Consider the following 20,369-nt stretch of genomic DNA (forward strand, 5'->3'; position numbering starts at 1 on the left):
TGACTAAAAATATCAATAAAGTTACAGGAAACATTGTGGTTCTTCTTCCAGTACAGTAGCCAATAAAAAGTCAGGAGGCGTTTCTTTTATCTTTAGAAAATAATTTAATAACATTTAAATCCAACATGTAAAAACAACAGTGGAAGGACTTCTCTCCTCTCCCCTAATACTCTTTAATCTGGATATGATAGAATTCTGACAAAAAGAAAAAACATGAGTCCTGCAGAGTCCTGCAGCCGGATCAGTCTCTGTGGCTCAGAGTCTCTCAGACTGAATAGAAAAGATTGAGTTGGTTTTCTTTTAGTTTGATCACTTTAACAAAATTAAAGTCTTGTTTCCTCAGGAGACAACAAAAGGCCAACATGCAGATGTTGCAGCATCACTACAGGAGGGAAAACATCCTTTCAACACATGAGGGGGGAGGGGGGGAGGTCCCGTCCGCCCCCCCAGCGCAAATAAAACACACAGGGAGGAAATTAAGTCCAAATGAAAAGGGACAGGAACTAAAGAGGGAGGACATGAATCAAAGGCAACACCGTGTCACTCAGCAGGTCTATACTTACGTACAGGATGTGATCTATGACGAGTCCCGCAGGAGGTCTGAGGGGGACGGGGACGTCTGTCTGTCTTACCTCGTCTGATCACTGAACCCTCTACTGATATCATTGTATGCGAGTCTGATTGGATGTGAGTGTCACTGATGGTCTGTCTGCTCCGGCGCCACTAAACTGAGCCCCTCACCGAGACTCACGCCCACCTGGTGACACCGATCCACCAGAGTCCTCAGCCGGTCTGAGGGACCGCCCTCACTCGCTTCAAACAGCAGCCGCTGCAGAGACAGGGAGAGACAGGCGGACAGGGAGGGAGAGACAGGCAGACGGGGGGAGAGACAGGCAGACGGGGGGGGGGAGACAGGGAGAGGCGGACGGTTGGAGAGAGAGGCGGACAGGGGGGAGAGACAGGTGGGTGGGGGGGGGGGGGGGGGGGGAGAGAGGCAGGTGGGGGAGGGAGAAAAGGAGATATGTGGGACAGAGGGGGGGAGAGAGGATGGGAGGCAGCAGGTGAACATGCTTGTATACAGGTGAGTCAACAACACACACACACACACACACACACACACACACACACACACACACACACTTTCACACCTTCACTTAAAGTCTCAGGTGAGATTTAAAGATACAGTACCAGATGACTGACTGTTCTCTAGCTGGTCTCCCCTCACCTGGTAGACTAACAGAGTGACTAGAGTTAGACTAGCGTTAAGACTAGACTTAGACTAGAGTGAGAACGAGTGACTAGAGTTAGACTAGAGTTAGACCAGAGTTAGACTAGAGAGAACTGAGTGACTAGAGTAAGACTAGAGAGAGAACGGAGTGACTAGAGTTAGACTAGAGAGAGAACTGAGTGACTAAAGTTAGACTAGAGTTAGACTAGAGAGAGAACTGAGTGACTAGAGTAAGACTAGAGAGAGAACGGAGTGACTAGAGTTAGACTAGGAGTGACTAAAGTTAGACTAGAGTAAGACTAGAGTTAGACTAGAGTTAGACTAGCGAGAGAACGGAGTGACTAAAGTAAGACTAGATTAAGACTAGAGTAAGACCAGAGTTAGACCAGAGAGAGAACGGAGTGACTAAAGTTAGACTAGAGTTAGACTAGAGTAAGACCAGAGTTAGACCAGAGAGAGAACGTAGTGACTAAAGTTAGACTAGAGTAAGACTAGAGTTAGACCAGAGAGAGAACGGAGTGACTAGAGTAAGACAAGAGAGAACGGAATGACTAGAGTTAGACTAGAGTCAGACCAGAGAGAGAACGGAGTGACAAATTAGACTAGAGTTAGACTAGCGAGAGAATGGAGTGACTAAAGTTAGACTAGAGTAAGACTAGAGTAAGACTAGCGAGAGAACGGAGTGACTAAAGTTAGACTAGAGTAAGACTAGAGTAAGACTAGAGTTAGACTAGCGAGAGAACGGAGTGACTAAAGTAAGACTAGATTAAGACTAGAGTAAGACCAGAGTTAGACCAGAGAGAGAACGGAGTGACTAAAGTTAGACTAGAGTTAGACTAGAGTAAGACCAGAGTTAGACCAGAGAGAGAACGTAGTGACTAAAGTTAGACTAGAGTAAGACTAGAGTTAGACCAGAGAGAGAACGGAGTGACTAGAGTAAGACAAGAGAGAACGGAGTGACTAGAGTTAGACTAGAGAGAGAACTGAGTGACTAGAGTTAGACTAGAGAGAGAACTGAGTGACTAGAGTTAGACCAGAGAGAGAACGGAGTGACTAAAGTTAGACTAGAGTAAGACTAGAGTAAGACTAGAGTTAGACCAGAGAGAGAACGGAGTGACTAAAGTTAGACTAGAGTAAGACTAGAGTAAGACTAGAGTTAGGCTAGCGAGAGAACGGAGTGACTAAAGTAAGACTAGATTAAGACTAGAGTAAGACCAGAGTTAGACCAGAGAGAGAACGTAGTGACTAAAGTTAGACTAGAGTAAGACTAGAGTTAGACCAGAGAGAGAACGGAGTGACTAGAGTAAGACAAGAGAGAACGGAGTGACTAGAGAGAGAACTGAGTGACTAGAGTTAGACCAGAGTCAGACCAGAGAGAGAACGGAGTGACAAATTAGACTAGAGTTAGACTAGCGAGAGAATGGAGTGACTAAAGTTAGACTAGAGTAAGACTAGAGTAAGACTAGCGAGAGAACGGAGTGACTAAAGTTAGACTAGAGTAAGACTAGAGTAAGACTAGAGTAAGACCAGAGTAAGACCAGAGAGAGAACGGAGTGACTAGAGTAAGACTAGAGAGAGAACGGAGTGACTAGAGTTAGACTAGAGTAAGACCAGAGTTAGACCAGAGAACGGAGTGACTAGAGTTAGACTAGAGTAAGACTAGAGTAAGACTAGAGTTAGACCAGAGAGAGAACGGAGTGACTAGAGTTAGACTAGAGTAAGACTAGAGTTAGACCAGAGAGAGAACGGAGTGACTAGAGTTAGACTAGAGTAAGACCAGAGTAAGACTAGCGAGAGAACGGAGTGACTAAAGTTAGACTAGAGTAAGACCAGAGTAAGACTAGAGTTAGACTAGAGTAAGACCAGAGTAAGACTAGCGAGAGAACGGAGTGACTAAAGTTAGACTAGAGTAAGACTAGAGTTAGACTAGAGTAAGACCAGAGTAAGACTAGCGAGAGAACGGAGTGACTAAAGTTAGACTAGAGTAAGACTAGAGTTAGAACGAGTGACTAGCTTAGTGGTTCATGCCCATCACAAGTGAACTGGAGTATCTCTTCTCTGCTAAGTGTGTGTGTGTGTGAGCGTGGGTGTGTGTGTATTACATGTTTCCACAGGGCAGCACACAGAGGGAGATGATGGAGAGCCTGCTGATACACAAGCCGGACCTACAACAGAAACACAGAGACATGAAAGAGGAGAGGAGGAGACAGAGGGGAGAGGAGGAGACAGAGGGGAGAGGAGGAGACCGAGAGGAGAGAGGAGGAGACAGAGAGTAGAGGAGGAGACAGAGAGGAGAGGAGACAGAGGGGAGAGGAGGAGACAGTGAGGAGACAGGAGGAGACAGAGGGGAGAGGAGGAGACAGGAGACAGAGAGGAGACAGAGAGGAGGAGACAGAGGGGAGAGGAGGAGACAGAGAGGAGAGGAGGAGACAGAGAGGAGAGGAGGAGACAGAGGGGAGAGGAGGAGACAGAGAGGAGAGGAGACAGAGGGGAGAGGAGGAGACAGAGGGGAGAGGAGACAGAGGGGAGAGGAGGAGACAGAGGGGAGAGGAGGAGACAGAGGGGAGAGGAGGAGACAGAGAGGAGGAGACAGAGGGGAGAGGAGGAGACAGAGAGGAGGAGACAGAGGGGAGAGGAGGAGACAGAGAGGAGGAGACAGAGAGGAGAGGAGACAGAGGGGAGAGGAGGAGACAGAGGGGAGAGGAGGAGACAGGAGACAGAGAGGAGACAGAGAGGAGGAGACAGAGGGGAGAGGAGGAGACAGAGAGGAGGAGACAGAGAGGAGAGGAGGAGACAGAGAGGAGGAGACAGAGGGGAGAGGAGGAGACAGAGAGGAGAGGAGGAGACAGAGACATGGTGAAGCATCGAGTCAGTTAAGAACCAAGTCAGAGGAAACAAACCAGCAACTTTCTATGAATCCTGCAGGGAAGAAACCACATTCATGCCCATCATCAAATGACCAAGTCCACACGTTTCCATGGTTACAGGAAACTGTAGACCTGTACTATACCCCGATACCAACAACGGTCATCGCCCCACAAGAGGACGGTTTGGGTCCAGGTCCAGGATAGAGTCAATACATGAAGTTAGAAGCAGATTAAAGTAGGAGCTGGTCCTGGGTCAGCAGGACAGGAACCGCTCTGAAGTGGTTCTGGATCAGCAGGACAGGAAGCGCTCTGAGCTGGTCCTGGATCAGCGGGACAGGAACCACTCTGAGCTGGTCCTGGGTCAGCAGGACAGGAACCGCTCTGAGCTGGTCCTGGATCAGCAGAACTCCATTCAGAAAACCAGGAAAACAACGGGGCGGCTCTAATCAGAGACTAGATGTTCCGTTAATGACTCAGCATTTTTTCTGAATCTGTCCAATGTCTCCTGTAATCCATCAACACATAATCCACCAGAGACCACATGTTGAGGTCTGGTTTTATTAGGTTTCTCAGGAACCACCAACTCAACCAGAGCTTTCTACACTAACTGCGGGGTCTTCTGCTTTCAGCAGCTTTCCCTCCTCTTCTCACAGAACTTCATCTGGATTTATTATCATTTAGTGGGTTTCTGTCTCCCTGCTGCAGTACCACTCTCCACCTGAACTAGTACTGATGGGCCGGGAGGGGGGGGCGCTGTTTAACATCCCATTAAAACGTGGGATTTAATTGGATATCTGGCTGTAAATATGAAGGACTTACTGCAGGATTCCTTACTAATAGGGAAACTACTTCTAACTTCCATATCCTGTCCTCTGTTTAGTCCTGAAGTCGGCGTATGGGTGGTGAGGTTTTCTGGAGGTGGAGCTTATGGGCAGGGCGCCGTGTTGAAGTCATTAGTTTGGTATTGTGCCGACAGGCGTCACCTGGTCCGACTCACCTCGGTTGCCTCCTTTAGCTCCCTCTCCACAGCTATGAGTCTGAGGGACACAGCACAAACAGCGTCAGCACACAACACACTCAGGTACATTCTGCTGGGCTCGGTCTGGGGGGTCACTCACATCTCCCAGTAGACCAGACACTTCGGAGAGAGACCGGTCAACATCCGGACCTGGAACTTCAAGTGCTCAAGGTTTCTGTCCTGCCACTCCTGATGCAGCAACCTGTGCAGCAACACAGCAACTCAGGAAGCAACAACAACACACCTCAGAGTGTGTGTGTGTGTGTGTGTGTGTGTGTGTGTTTACCTCAGGCCCAGTTCAGTGTTGTCAGGCATGGCGTATCTCAGTCTCTCAAGGACAAGTGCATGCTGGGACTCCGGCAGACAGCTCAGGTAGAGAGACACAACCTGAAGAGCCAATCAGCACAAAGCATGGAATGTTGAGCAGGTGAAGCGCGTGGAGGCTCGTACAGACGGACGGACGGCTCTGACCTGGTTGTGGAAGCTGTAGCAGGACCAGAACTCTGCTGGGTTGAAGGGAACCTCCAGTCTGGATGGGACCGTACTCAGACAACGGTGGACCAGGTCTGAGAACTGCTTGGACCGAAGGTTGGACGGACGCCGGGCCTGTTGACTGCTGCTGAACACCAGGTAACTGTAGACAAGGAGACAGTGAACACACCACATCACTGTAGACAGAGAGACTCTGCGGCGTGTTCACTGTCTGTGAGGTGGTGTGTTCACTGTCTGTGAGGTGGTGTGTTCACCGTCTCGGTGGCGTGTTCACTGTCTGTGAGGTGGTGTGTACACTGTCTGTGAGGTGGTGTGTTCACTGTCTGTGAGGCGGCGTGTTCACTGTCTGTGAGGTGGCGTGTTCACTGTCTGTGAGGTGGTGTGTTCACTGTCTGTGAGGTGGTGTGTTCACTGTCTGTGAGGTGGCGTGTTCACTGTCTGTGAGGTGGTGTGTTCACTGTCTGTGAGGTGGCGTGTTCACTGTCTGTGAGGTGGCGTGTTCACTGTCTGTGAGGTGGTGTGTTCACTGTCTCGGTGGCGTGTTCACTGTCTGTGAGGTGGCGTGTTCACTGTCTCGGTGGCGTGTTCACTGTCTGTGAGGTGGTGTGTTCACTGTCTCGGTGGTGTGTTCACTGTCTGTGAGGTGGTGTGTTCACTGTCTCGGTGGCGTGTTCACTGTCTGTGAGGTGGTGTGTTCACTGTCTCGGTGGTGTGTTCACTGTCTGTGAGGTGGCGTGTTCACTGTCTCGGTGGCGTGTTCACTGTCTGTGAGGTGGTGTGTTCACTGTCTGTGAGGTGGTGTGTTCACTGTCTCGGTGGTGTGTTCACTGTCTGTGAGGTGGCGTGTTCACTGTCTCGGTGGCGTGTTCACTGTCTGTGAGGTGGCGTGTTCACTGTCTGTGAGGTGGTGTGTTCACTGTCTCGGTGGTGTGTTCACTGTCTGTGAGGTGGTGTGTTCACTGTCTCGGTGGCGTGTTCACTGTCTCGGTGGTGTGTTCACTGTCTGTGAGGTGGTGTGTTCACTGTCTGTGAGGTGGCGTGTTCACTGTCTGTGAGGTGGTGTGTTCACTGTCTGTGAGGTGGTGTGTTCACTGTCTGTGAGGTGGTGTGTTCACTGTCTGTGAGGTGGTGTGTTCACTGTCTGTGAGGTGGCGTGTTCACTGTCTGTGAGGTGGTGTGTTCACTGTCTGTGAGGTGGCGTGTTCACTGTCTGTGAGGTGGTGTGTTCACTGTCTGTGAGGTGGTGTGTTCACTGTCTCGGTGGCGTGTTCACTGTCTGTGAGGTGGTGTGTTCACTGTCTCGGTGGTGTGTTCACTGTCTGTGAGGTGGTGTGTTCACTGTCTCGGTGGCGTGTTCACTGTCTGTGAGGTGGTGTGTTCACTGTCTGTGAGGTGGTGTGTTCACTGTCTGTGAGGTGGTGTGTTCACTGTCTGTGAGGTGGTGTGTTCACTGTCTGTGAGGTGGTGTGTTCACTGTCTCGGTGGCGTGTTCACTGTCTGTGAGGTGGCGTGTTCACTGTCTCGGTGGCGTGTTCACTGTCTGTGAGGTGGTGTGTTCACTGTCTCGGTGGTGTGTTCACTGTCTGTGAGGTGGTGTGTTCACTGTCTGTGAGGTGGCGTGTTCACTGTCTGTGAGGTGGCGTGTTCACTGTCTGTGAGGTGGCGTGTTCACTGTCTGTGAGGTGGTGTGTTCACCGTCTCGGTGGCGTGTTCACTGTCTGTGAGGTGGTGTGTTCACTGTCTGTGAGGTGGTGTGTTCACTGTCTGTGAGGCGGCGTGTTCACTGTCTGTGAGGTGGCGTGTTCACTGTCTGTGAGGTGGTGTGTTCACTGTCTGTGAGGTGGTGTGTTCACTGTCTGTGAGGTGGTGTGTTCACTGTCTGTGAGGTGGCGTGTTCACTGTCTGTGAGGTGGTGTGTTCACTGTCTGTGAGGTGGCGTGTTCACTGTCTGTGAGGTGGCGTGTTCACTGTCTGTGAGGTGGTGTGTTCACTGTCTGTGAGGTGGTGTGTTCACTGTCTCGGTGGCGTGTTCACTGTCTGTGAGGTGGCGTGTTCACTGTCTCGGTGGCGTGTTCACTGTCTGTGAGGTGGTGTGTTCACTGTCTCGGTGGTGTGTTCACTGTCTGTGAGGTGGTGTGTTCACTGTCTCGGTGGCGTGTTCACTGTCTGTGAGGTGGTGTGTTCACTGTCTCGGTGGTGTGTTCACTGTCTGTGAGGTGGCGTGTTCACTGTCTCGGTGGCGTGTTCACTGTCTGTGAGGTGGTGTGTTCACTGTCTGTGAGGTGGTGTGTTCACTGTCTCGGTGGTGTGTTCACTGTCTGTGAGGTGGCGTGTTCACTGTCTCGGTGGCGTGTTCACTGTCTGTGAGGTGGCGTGTTCACTGTCTGTGAGGTGGTGTGTTCACTGTCTCGGTGGTGTGTTCACTGTCTGTGAGGTGGTGTGTTCACTGTCTCGGTGGCGTGTTCACTGTCTCGGTGGTGTGTTCACTGTCTGTGAGGTGGTGTGTTCACTGTCTGTGAGGTGGCGTGTTCACTGTCTGTGAGGTGGTGTGTTCACTGTCTGTGAGGTGGTGTGTTCACTGTCTGTGAGGTGGTGTGTTCACTGTCTGTGAGGTGGTGTGTTCACTGTCTGTGAGGTGGCGTGTTCACTGTCTGTGAGGTGGTGTGTTCACTGTCTGTGAGGTGGCGTGTTCACTGTCTGTGAGGTGGTGTGTTCACTGTCTGTGAGGTGGTGTGTTCACTGTCTCGGTGGCGTGTTCACTGTCTGTGAGGTGGTGTGTTCACTGTCTCGGTGGTGTGTTCACTGTCTGTGAGGTGGTGTGTTCACTGTCTCGGTGGCGTGTTCACTGTCTGTGAGGTGGCGTGTTCACTGTCTCGGTGGCGTGTTCACTGTCTGTGAGGTGGTGTGTTCACTGTCTCGGTGGTGTGTTCACTGTCTGTGAGGTGGTGTGTTCACTGTCTGTGAGGTGGCGTGTTCACTGTCTGTGAGGTGGCGTGTTCACTGTCTGTGAGGTGGTGTGTTCACTGTCTCGGTGGCGTGTTCACTGTCTGTGAGGTGGCGTGTTCACTGTCTCGGTGGCGTGTTCACTGTCTGTGAGGTGGTGTGTTCACTGTCTCGGTGGTGTGTTCACTGTCTGTGAGGTGGTGTGTTCACTGTCTCGGTGGTGTGTTCACTGTCTGTGAGGTGGTGTGTTCACTGTCTCGGTGGCGTGTTCACTGTCTGTGAGGTGGCGTGTTCACTGTCTCGGTGGTGTGTTCACTGTCTGTGAGGTGGCGTGTTCACTGTCTGTGAAGTGGCGTGTTCACTGTCTCGGTGGTGTGTTCACTGTCTGTGAGGTGGTGTGTTCACTGTCTCGGTGGTGTGTTCACTGTCTGTGAGGTGGCGTGTTCACTGTCTGTGAAGTGGCGTGTTCACTGTCTGTGAGGTAGTGTGTTCACTGTCTGTGAGGTGGCGTGTTCACTGTCTGTGAGGTGGTGTGTTCACTGTCTGTGAGGTGGCGTGTTCACTGTCTGTGAGGTGGCGTGTTCACTGTCTGTGAGGTGGCGTGTTCACTGTCTGTGAGGTGGTGTGTTCACTGTCTGTGAGGTGGTGTGTTCACTGTCTGTGAGGTGGCGTGTTCACTGTCTGTGAGGTGGTGTGTTCACCGTCTCGGTGGCGTGTTCACTGTCTGTGAGGTGGTGTGTTCACTGTCTGTGAGGTGGCGTGTTCACTGTCTGTGAGGTGGCGTGTTCACTGTCTGTGAGGTGGTGTGTTCACTGTCTGTGAGGTGGTGTGTTCACTGTCTGTGAGGTGGTGTGTTCACTGTCTCGGTGGTGTGTTCACTGTCTGTGAGGTGGTGTGTTCACTGCCTGACAGATGACCGTGAAGGTGGACTCACTCCATCCAGAGCGTGTGCAGCTCTTCCAGCTGCATGGCCGACCCCAGCGCCCTCTCGAAGGCATCCACCGTGGCGTCCACGGAGCCGTGCAGCCACTGCCAGCGACTGCAATGACAAAACACCACTTTATCACATTAAAACACACCTGAGGGTGTGTTCAAACCCTAAAACCTGACTTCATCACATTAAAAAAACGCCTGGAACCTGCCTTTATCACATTAGAACATAACTTCATCACATTAAAAAAACACCTGGAACCTGACTTCATCACATTAAAACATGACTATCACATTAAAACACACCTGGAACCTGACTTCATCACATTAAAACACACCCGGAACCGGACTTCATCACATTAAAACACACCTGGAACCTGACTTCATCACATTAAAACACATCTGGAACCTGACTTCATCACATTAAAAAAACGCCTGGAACCTGACTTCATCACATTAAAACATGACTATCACATTAAAACACACCTGGAACCTGACTTCATCACATTAAAACACACCCGGAACCTGACTTCATCACATTAAAACACACCTGGAACCTGACTTCATCACATTAAAACACGCCTGGAACCTGACTTCATCACATTAAAACACACCCGGAACCTGACTTCATCACATTAAAACAAGCCTGGAACCTGACTTCATCACATTAAAAAAATGCCTGGAACCTGACTTCATCACATTAAAAAAACGCCTGGAACCTGACTTCATCACATTAAAACATGACTATCACATTAAAACACACCTGGAACCTGACTTCATCACATTAAAACACGCCTGGAACCTGACTTCATCACATTAAAACAAGCCTGGAACCTGACTTCATCACATTTAAACCTGACTTCATCACATTAAAAAAACGCCTGGAACCTGACTTCATCACATTAAAACATGACTATCACATTAAAACACACCTGGAACCTGACTTCATCACATTAAAACACACCCGGAACCTGACTTCATCACATTAAAACAAGCCTGGAACCTGACTTCATCACATTTAAACCTGACTTCATCACATTAAAAAACGCCTGGAACCTGACTTCATCACATTAAAACATGACTATCACATTAAAACACACCTGGAACCTGACTTCATCACATTAAAACACACCCGGAACCCGACTTCATCACATTAAAACACGCCTGGAACCTGACTTCATCACATTAAAACACACCCGGAACCTGACTTCATCACATTAAAACACGCCTGGAACCTGACTTCATCACATTAAAACACACCCGGAACCTGACTTCATCACATTAAAAAAACGCCTGGAACCTGACTTCATCACATTAAAACATGACTATCACATTAAAACACGCCTGGAACCTGACTTCATCACATTAAAACACACCCGGAACCTGACTTCATCACATTAAAACATGACTATCACATTAAAACACGCCTGGAACCTGACTTCATCACATTAAAACAAGCCTGGAACCTCACTTCATCACATTAAAACACACCTGGAACCTGACTTCATCATATTAAAAAAATGCCTGGAACCTGACTTCATCACATTCAAACACACCTGGAACCTGACTTTATCACATTAAAACACGCCTGGAACCTGACTTCATCACATTAAAACACGCCTGGAACCTGACTTCATCACATTAAAACACGCCTGGAACCTGACTTCATCACATTAAAACACATCTGGAACCTGACTTCATCACATTAAAACACGCCTGGAACCTGACTTCATCACATTAAAACAAGCCTGGAACCTGACTTCATCACATTAAAACACGCCTGGAACCTGACTTCATCACATTAAAACACGCCTGGAACCTGACTTCATCACATTAAAACACGCCTGGAACCTGACTTCATCACATTAAAACACGCCTGGAACCTGACTTCATCACATTAAAACACGCCTGGAACCTCACTTCATCACATTAAAACACGCCTGGAACCTGACTTCATCACATTAAAACAAGCCTGGAACCTGACTTCATCACATTAAAACACGCCTGGAACCTGACTTCATCACATTAAAACACGCCTGGAACCTGACTTCATCACATTAAAACAAGCCTGGAACCTGACTTCATCACATTAAAACACGCCTGGAACCTGACTTCATCACATTAAAACAAGCCTGGAACCTGACTTCATCACATTAAAACACGCCTGGAACCTGACTTCATCACATTAAAACACGCCTGGAACCTGACTTCATCACATTAAAACACGCCTGGAACCTGACTTCATCACATTAAAACACGCCTGGAACCTGACTTCATCACATTAAAACACGCCTGGAACCTCACTTCATCACATTAAAACACGCCTGGAACCTGACTTCATCACATTAAAACAAGCCTGGAACCTGACTTCATCACATTAAAACACGCCTGGAACCTGACTTCATCACATTAAAACACGCCTGGAACCTCACTTCATCACATTAAAACACGCCTGGAACCTGACTTCATCACATTAAAACACGCCTGGAACCTGACTTCATCACATTAAAACACGCCTGGAACCTGACTTCATCACATTAAAACAAGCCTGGAACCTGACTTCATCACATTAAAACACGCCTGGAACCTGACTTCATCACATTAAAACACATCTGGAACCTGACTTCATCACATTAAAACACGCCTGGAACCTGACTTCATCACATTAAAACACGCCTGGAACCTGACTTCATCACATTAAAACACGCCTGGAACCTGACTTCATCATATTAAAACACGCCTGGAACCTGACTTCATCACATTAAAACACGCCTGGAACCTGACTTCATCATATTAAAACACGCCTGGAACCTGACTTCATCACATTAAAACACGCCTGGAACCTGACTTCATCACATTAAAACACACCTGGAACCTGACTTCATCACATTAAAGTGATGGTTTCGGAGTAAAATGCACCCTAGGTCATTTCCACCATGACATCCAGCCAAACACCCCCTCAGAAGCATTTTTAGCCATGGTCAACATTGGTCAGCCGAATGGCTTAGTACTGGCACGATGGTACATCTTGTATATCTGGTAAATTTCCCCACTAATAATGCATGGAATGTTACCAAACGTCTGCAGTAGTACACATAGGGTCTGTACTCACAAAACCAGGCATTTGAAAGTTTGTAAGTACACCAGGAGTTTATTTAAAAGAACACTTGCCTGATAGCTTCTACTGCTAAAGCTACCGCTGTTGCGTAGACGGCACTTCCGTGTTTACCCAGCTTCTTCTTCTTCTTCTTCGTTGGTGTTTAATGGCAGTCGGCGTTTACCCAGCTGTTTCTGTGACAAGTTCCGTTTTGACATGATAATACAAGCATTTATAAAAAATCAGCAGAACTTTTTCATACTCTGGCGTGAAACTCACGTCATGGAAACAGCTGGGTAAACGCCAGGGAAATTTACCAGATATACACTATGCACCATCGCGCTATTACTAAGCCATTCGGCTGATCGCCCTATCTTGACCAATGCTGACCATGGCTAAAAATGCTTCCGAGGGGCTGTTTGGCTGGATGTCATGGTGGAAATGACCTAGGGTGCATTTTACTCCCAACCATCACTTTAAGAACATTGGTGTTCTCTGACTACTTTTCATCACGATTTAAAGAAGAAACGTTGCTCTGCTGGTTTCCCTGACATTCAAACATCCCGTGTCTGCTGATTCCCTAATAACGAGGACGCACCAGTGTATCAGGTGCAGGTAGGCCATCTGCTGACTCAGCTGCTCCTGAAGCTCTTTGCTGATTGGCCGTCTCAGCAGCTCGCTGGTGGGGAAGCCCAGGATGTGTCTGCAGGGAGGAAAGACAGAGTGAGTGGTCCGCCGTCCTCCGTGTTTACTACTCAGGTGAAGAGACGCACCGCAGGACGTCCACCGGCTTCGTCTCACACTGCTCGTCCTCGCACAGCGACAGCATGAAGCCCCGGAACAGCGGCGCCACGGCGCTCGACTTCTCCTGTCAGACAGCAAACACTCGTTAGGCTGCGGGTCCTGGACGCGGCCTCCTGTTTGTGAAGGACGTTGCACGGCGGGCTCACCTGGGCCATGAGGAACTTGCAGGAGTGGTAGAAGACCTCGGCGTTGTTGGGACACTCGGCCAGCGTGTGAAGCCACATGCTGGCCGCCTGTTCGCCGTCCCCGTTCCTCATGTGCAGCTCCGCCAGCGCCGCTCTCAGAGCACACGACCCAGGAAGGACCTCCAACAAGGACTCGCAGAGAGCCACACCCTCGGAGAACCTGCAGGGACACGACAACGGAGACCACTAGTTCACATAGAGACCACCAGACGCATCAGTAGACCTCTAGTTCACATAGAGACCACCAGACGCATCAGTAGACCTCTAGTTCACATAGAGACCACCAGACGCATCAGTAGACCTCTAGTTCACATAGAGACCACCAGACGCATCAGTAGACCTCTAGTTCACATAGAGACCACCAGATGGATCAGTAGACCTCTAGTTCACAGAGACCACCAGACGCATCAGTAGACCTCTAGTTCACATAGAGACCACCAGACGCATCAGTAGACCTCTAGTTCACAGAGACCACCAGACGCATCAGTAGACCTCTAGTTCACAGAGACCACCAGACGCATCAGTAGACCTCTAGTTCACATAGAGACCACCAGACGCATCAGTAGACCTCTAGTTCACATAGAGACCACCAGACGCATCAGTAGACCTCTAGTTCACATAGAGACCACCAGACGCATCAGTAGACCTCTAGTTCACATAGAGACCACCAGATGCATCAGTAGACCTCTAGTATAATATTAGAACCCCCCCACCTCTCCAGCAGCTTGTTGAGGAAGATGAGGTTGGTGTGAAGAGGAAGACAGGCCAGAGTCTTCTCACTCTGAGACGCTGACTCATCACTGCACTGATGGATGGCATCTGGAGAGGAAACATTAATAATCACAACATGTGACGTATGACTAACAAGTATAAGTATAAAACACAGTATATGATGTGTAGTGTACCTTGGAAGAGGGCGATGAGGATGTGGAGTGGCGTGCTGACGTCCCGCGGCGTCCTCCAGGGCAGCAGGAAGGACTCTCTGCTGACCAGTTTGGAGGGACCGGACTCCGCCGGGTCCAGCAGGCCGGCCGGCAGCCGGTCGAACTCCGTCAGGTGGATGTAGGACAGCCACAGCAGCGCTCGGTCGCCCGCCGCCAGGTGATCGGCCACGCTCCGGTCGGTCGCCGACTTCAAGGCGTTCTGCACAGAGACACGTGTCAACGTCAGCGGGACGGAGGGGACGGAGTGATGGAGGGGACGGTGTGATTGAGGGGGAGGGGACGGAGTTATGGAGGGGACAGAGTTATGGAGGGGACTGTGTGAATGAGGGGGAGAGAGTTATGGAGTGGATGGAGTGATGGAGGGGACGGTGTGAATGAGGGGACAGAGGGGACGGAGTGATGGAGGGGACGGTGTGAATGAGGGGGAGAGAGTTATGGAGTGGATGGAGTGATGGAGGGGACGGTGTGATGGAGGGGACAGAGGGGACGGAGTGATGGAGGGGACGGAGGGGACGGAGTGATGGAGGGGACGGTGTGAATGAGGGGGAGAGAGTTATGGAGTGGATGGAGTGATGGAGGGGACGGTGTGATGGAGGGGACAGAGGGGACGGAGTGATGGAGGGGACGGTGTGATGGAGGGGGAGAGAGTTATGGAGTGGATGGAGTGATGGAGGGGACGGTGTGATGGAGGGGACAGAGGGGACGGAGTGATGGAGGGGACGGTGTGATGGAGGGGACGGAGTGACGGAGGGAACCCGGTGATGGAGGGGATCCGGTGACGGAGTGGAACCAGTGACAGTGGGGATGGTGATGGAGGAGACGGTGACGGAGGGGACCCGGTGACAGAGGGGATGGTGATGGAGGACACAGTGACGGAGGCTCACCTGCAGAATAGCCAGAGCGCTGTCCATGCGTCCCGTGAACAGGTTGAGGTGGACGCGGTAGAGCAGCGCCTCCATCAGCTGGAAGGAGCGGCGGGCGGAGGGAGACTCGTCAGAGAGCAGGAAGCGCACCAGACGCTCACACACGTAGTCCTTCCCCTCGAAGGTGCCCTCCAGCCTCAGATACTGGACCAGGAGAGACCACATGTTACTGACAGACAAGCAGCTAACTGGGTTGCTCTCAGAGCCAATCACAGAGCAGAACATCTGTCATGTGATCAGCTCTTCGGTTCAGCTGGTTATCTGGTGAAATAGGGGGTTCAAAGCCATCTGCATATATGAAGGTTTCTTACTTTCCACCAGACCTGGTAGTCCGGAGCATGCTCCACTGCCATCTCACACATTTCCTGGACCTCCTCCCGGCTGCCCCGCCTGGAGAACAGGGAGAGGTAGTGGCTCCAGACCTCGGGGTCCTCACCGTTACTCTCCAGGGCCCGGGACAAGGTGTTCAAGGCCGCCTCCAAACACTCTGCTGCAGACCTGCAGGGGGGGGGGGACACCAGGGGGACTGAGACCAGCACACAGCAGACCAGAGACCAGCACACAGCAGACCAGATACCAGCACACAGCAGACCACAGACCAGCTGATGCTGGCGACTCACGTTTCCTGCTGATTGAGGTACTTGAAGGCCAGCTTGATCCACAGCTGGGTGTCTCTGGGACTCGCCTGGACGCTTGTCTCAAGGTTGGAGATGTCGTCCGTCTCACTGTCAAAGTAACGCTTGTCCTCCGATGTGACACAGAAGTCCAGAGCAGACAGACTGGTCCCCGAGACATCTGGCCAGAGAGACAGACCAATCAATCAATCAATCAATCCATCCATCCATCCATCCATCCATCACTTGTATTGATCAAGCAGCCGAGGACGACACAGAGGAGCTACAGTCTAACAAATCAACAGAAGGCTGAACATTGTGAACCAAATCAATATGAATGTACTTCAATAGAAATGTCAAATAACTCTTATAGAAGGCCCATATGGTCCAGCAGTGATGCCCCTGGTGGACAGCAGGAGAACTGCATGTAGTAAAAGCAGCATTTAGAAGCTGCCGATAGGCTGTATGATGATCATATTTTGCTGTGAGAGCTCTAAGAGCGTCTCCTCGTCCTCACCGTGTCTCCCCGCCGGCAGGTTTCCTTCCACCGACCCGTCCTCGCCGTCATCCTCCGGGCTGGCGTTGCTCTGTGCCGACGGCTTTGGTCGCCACGTCCTCGTGTCTTTACAGGTGGTGAAGGGAGGGACTGGAGGAGGACAGCAGGGTCAGAGGGTCAGAGGACAGCGGGGTCAGAGGGCAGCGAGGTCAGAGGGTTAGAGGACAGAGAGGTCAGAGGGTTAGAGGACAGCAGGGTTAGAGGACAGCGGGGTCAGAGGGTTAGAGGACAGCAGGGTCAGAGGACAGCGGGGTCAGAGGGTTAGAGGACAGAGGGGTCAGAGGGTTAGAGGACAGCGGGGTCAGAGGGTTAGAGGACAGAGGGGTCAGAGGACAGGGGGGTCAGAGGGTTAGAGGACAGAGGGGTCAGAGGGTTAGAGGACAGAGGGGTCAGAGGGTTAGAGGACAGAGGGTTAGAGGACAGAGGGGTCAGAGGGTTAGAGGACAGCGGGGTTAGAGGACAGAGGGGTCAGAGGGTTAGAGGACAGAGGGTTAGAGGACAGAGGGGTCAGAGGGTTAGAGGACAGAGGGTTAGAGGACAGAGGGGTCAGAGGGTTAGAGGACAGCGGGGTTAGAGGACAGCGGGGTCAGAGGGTTAGAGGACAGCGGGGTTAGAGGACAGCGGGGTCAGAGGGCAGCGGGGTCAGAGGGCAGCAAGGACAGCGGGGTCAGAGGACAGCGGGGTCAGAGGGCAGCGAGGACAGCGGGGTTAGAGGACAGCGGGGTTAGAGGGCAGCGGGGTCAGAGGACAGCGGGGACAGAGGGTCAGAGAGCAGCGGGGTCAGAGGGCAGCAGGGTCAGAGGACAGCAGGGACAGAGGGTTAGAGGACAGCGGGGTCAGAGGACAGCGGGGTCACAGGGTTAGAGGACAGCAGGGTCAGAGGACAGCGAGGTCAGAGGACAGCGAGGTCACAGGGTCTCTGAAGAGGATGATGAAGAGGTAGAAGAAGAGGGTCCTCACCGTGTCTCTTGCTCTCGTTCACCTTGCTGACGAGGAGGACTGCCTTCTGGTCGACGCCCATCGCATCTTTGTTCATGCCAAACAGCTTCTTCATGTACTTCTCTACAGAAACACAGAAGACATTGAGGACCTGCTCCTGAGGGACCAGACCGTGTGAAGCCCACCTCTTTGTGAAGCCCACCTGTGGAGACACCAATGTCCTGGTCTGAGCTGACCTCGGAGCAGCCGATCAGAGACAGGTTGTAGGACAGGATGTCCTGGAACAGCTGGTTTCCTGTCAAAGTGCAGTTCCTCATGTGCTGCCTGCAGACGAGAGAGACCACAGAGACCAGATGTATGAAACCACAAAGCACATGAGGACATATGTGAGACAAATGTCCTCACCATCTGCAGTCGTCATCGTTGCAGGTTCCTGTGAGGTCAAAGCGACAGAAACTCTTTCTGGGTTCGATGGCGTTACTGAAGGAGACGGAGCTCAGGGACAACTTCTCCTTGGTCCTGTAGTATGGACTGAACCTGGGACAGAGACCACATAGAGACATCAGTCCTGAGACAGAGACCACAGAGACATCAGTCCCGAGACAGAGACCACAAAGAGACAACAGTCCCGAGACAGAGACCGCACAGAGACATCAGTCCCGAGACAGAGACCACATAGAGACATCAGTCCGAGACAGAGACCACACATAGACATCAGTCCCAAGACAGAGACCACATAGAGACATCAGTCCGAGACAGAGACCACACATAGACATCAGTCCCAAGACACAGACCACATAGAGACATCAGTCCAAGACAGAGACCACACATAGACATCAGTCCCAAGACAGAGACCACAAAGAGACAACAGTCCCGAGACAGAGACCGCACAAAGACATCAGTCCCAAGACAGAGACCACAAAGAGACAACAGTCCCGAGACAGAGACCGCACAGAGACATCAGTCCCGAGACAGAGACCACATAGAGACATCAGTCCGAGACAGAGACAACACATAGACATCAGTCCCAAGACAGAGACCACATAGAGACATCAGTCCGAGACAGAGACCACACATAGACATCAGTCCCAAGACAGAGACCACAAAGAGACAACAGTCCCGAGACAGAGACCGCACAAAGACATCAGTCCCGAGAAAGAGACCACAAAGAGACAACAGTCCCGAGACAGAGACCGCACAGAGACATCAGTCCTGAGACAGAGACCACAGAGACATCGGTCCCGAGACAGAGACGACAAAGAGACAACAGTCCCGAAAGAGACCACAGAGACATCAGTCCCGACAGAGACCACAGAGACATCAGTCCTGAGACAGACTCAGTATGACACAATGAATGTACCTGTAGGACCTGAAGACCAGCAGAGGACTGTGATAGGGCCCATAGGGAACAGGCTTTAGTTCCAAGACTCCTGATTGGCTCGTTGCTGGGTCCATCTCCACCGAGACCAGCTGGACGGGGACGGAGACATCATGGACATGAAACTACAACATGAGGTGATTCTGATATTTAGTGAGACTTTTGAAAACCTGATCGGCTCTTTTAGAAGGTGTGCTGCTCACCTGTCCAGCAAAGGGGCGGTCCACATGGTCCCCCAGAGTCCGCAGCTCCCTCTGGAGCAGCTCCCCCAGCCGGGCCTGCTGCTGGTTCTGGAGCTTCAGAGCATCCAGGTCCAGACCTGCAACCATCTCTGCAGGACGCCTGCTGCTGGACGTGGTCTTGGTAGACTTGGTGCTGTCCTTGGCCGGTGTGGAGCTCAGCTGCTCCAGGTTGGGTTTGGTGAAGGAGCTGCTGGACTGGCGGAGCGAGTTCCGGCGGTTCACTCTGGCGGGCGCCAACTCCGATTCGTGGTCGTCGGCCTCGGGGACGTCCTCGCTGTCCAAAGTGAGCTTGTCCTGGGTGAGGTCGTGCAGGGAGGGCTGGGGCAGGGAGAAGGGGACGGAGGGAGCAGGGGGCTGGTTCTGGGGCTCAGGAGGACTGGAGGCTCGGATGGCTGGCTCTGTGGGGACCACTTTGTTGCACCGGGCCTGGGTCTCCTTCAGCTTCTGGATCTTTAGAGCGTACTCCGACTCCAGCTGCTGCAGACGCTGCTTCTGGGCGATCAGCTCGGCAAAGTGACGTTCTGACCCACGAGGGGCTCCATCCACCCGCTGCAGCTTACTGGTCTGAGGGGACCAGGACCAGGATTAGGGAACGGTACACCGGTAACAGAAGCTAATGATGTTAGCGTCTCATCATTCGTTCATATTGATTTGTTGTGGTCAGCACATTCAAAGAAGAAAAAGACAACCAAACATCTGAGGTCACGGTGGACTAGCATGAACCAGATCCTCACCAGAGTCGGGCTGGACTCGGCCCTGCGTTTGGACCTCCGGCCTGCGGCCAGCTGGGCCTGGCTCAGCTCCTGCTCCAGGCGGACGTACTGGCTCTTCTTGATGGACACCCGATGCTCAACACGATGCACCTGCACAGGTCCAGATACAGGTGTGTTCATGAGACAGAGGTCCTAGGACACATGGTGGAGGCATACCTGGGCCCGTCAGACCTGGGGCCCTGTGACGAGGACTCACCTGCTCCTGCAGCTTCTTCAACAGCGTCTTGTTGGCGCCGACGATCTTCTCAGACGCCTGCAGCTGCTCTCTCAGTTTGGACACTTTGGTCTCTGCGGCCTTCAGGGAGTCCCTCTTCTTCAGCTCCTGTTGGAGCAGGTCTCGGAGGACCGCCTCGTCTTTCTGCAGCAGCTCCCTGAGACACACAGGAGACGGCGCGTCATATGGATGAAGGTGAACTGGATCCGGTCCCGGATCAGG

At 51.6% G+C, this 20,369-nt stretch overlaps 2 protein-coding genes across 5 annotated transcripts in view; one reads left to right on the forward strand and one right to left on the reverse strand.

Annotated features, from left to right (window-relative positions):
• The window catches only part of LOC311018097 (uncharacterized protein), a gene marked incomplete at its 3' end in the record, with an annotated part of 8,703 nt that extends 8,288 nt beyond the window's left edge, over positions 1-415 (forward strand). The window contains exon 8 of the mRNA XM_084016874.1: positions 347-415. Coding sequence (XP_083873000.1) covers positions 347-415 — 69 coding nt within the window. The remainder of the gene's footprint in view (positions 1-346) is intronic.
• Positions 88-20,369, reverse strand: part of zfc3h1 (zinc finger C3H1-type containing) — a 32,174-nt gene continuing 11,892 nt past the window's right edge. For 2 of the 4 annotated variants that reach the window (XM_084017058.1, XM_084017057.1), the window contains exons 13-35: positions 20,130-20,304; positions 19,895-20,023; positions 19,122-19,724; positions 18,901-19,043; positions 17,946-18,077; positions 17,743-17,864; positions 17,562-17,663; positions 16,563-16,691; positions 16,052-16,226; positions 15,743-15,929; positions 15,393-15,575; positions 14,470-14,707; positions 14,278-14,383; positions 13,526-13,724; positions 13,349-13,443; positions 13,174-13,278; positions 9,483-9,587; positions 5,585-5,747; positions 5,400-5,500; positions 5,214-5,315; positions 5,093-5,132; positions 3,331-3,393; positions 88-829 (exon numbers count right to left, since the gene is read on the reverse strand). In XM_084017058.1, the coding sequence (XP_083873184.1) occupies positions 695-829; positions 3,331-3,393; positions 5,093-5,132; positions 5,214-5,315; positions 5,400-5,500; positions 5,585-5,747; positions 9,483-9,587; positions 13,174-13,278; positions 13,349-13,443; positions 13,526-13,724; positions 14,278-14,383; positions 14,470-14,707; positions 15,393-15,575; positions 15,743-15,929; positions 16,052-16,226; positions 16,563-16,691; positions 17,562-17,663; positions 17,743-17,864; positions 17,946-18,077; positions 18,901-19,043; positions 19,122-19,724; positions 19,895-20,023; positions 20,130-20,304 (3,532 nt within the window). In that variant the 3' untranslated portion in view covers positions 88-694. The remainder of the gene's footprint in view (positions 830-3,330; positions 3,394-5,092; positions 5,133-5,213; positions 5,316-5,399; positions 5,501-5,584; positions 5,748-9,482; positions 9,588-13,173; positions 13,279-13,348; positions 13,444-13,525; positions 13,725-14,277; positions 14,384-14,469; positions 14,708-15,392; positions 15,576-15,742; positions 15,930-16,051; positions 16,227-16,562; positions 16,692-17,561; positions 17,664-17,742; positions 17,865-17,945; positions 18,078-18,900; positions 19,044-19,121; positions 19,725-19,894; positions 20,024-20,129; positions 20,305-20,369) is intronic. The other 2 variants (XM_084017059.1, XM_084017060.1) reach the window with 2 other exon arrangements.

Source organism: Eutrigla gurnardus (assembly GCF_963514095.1).
Source record: "Eutrigla gurnardus genome assembly, chromosome: 9".
NCBI lineage: Eukaryota > Metazoa > Chordata > Actinopteri > Perciformes > Triglidae > Eutrigla > Eutrigla gurnardus.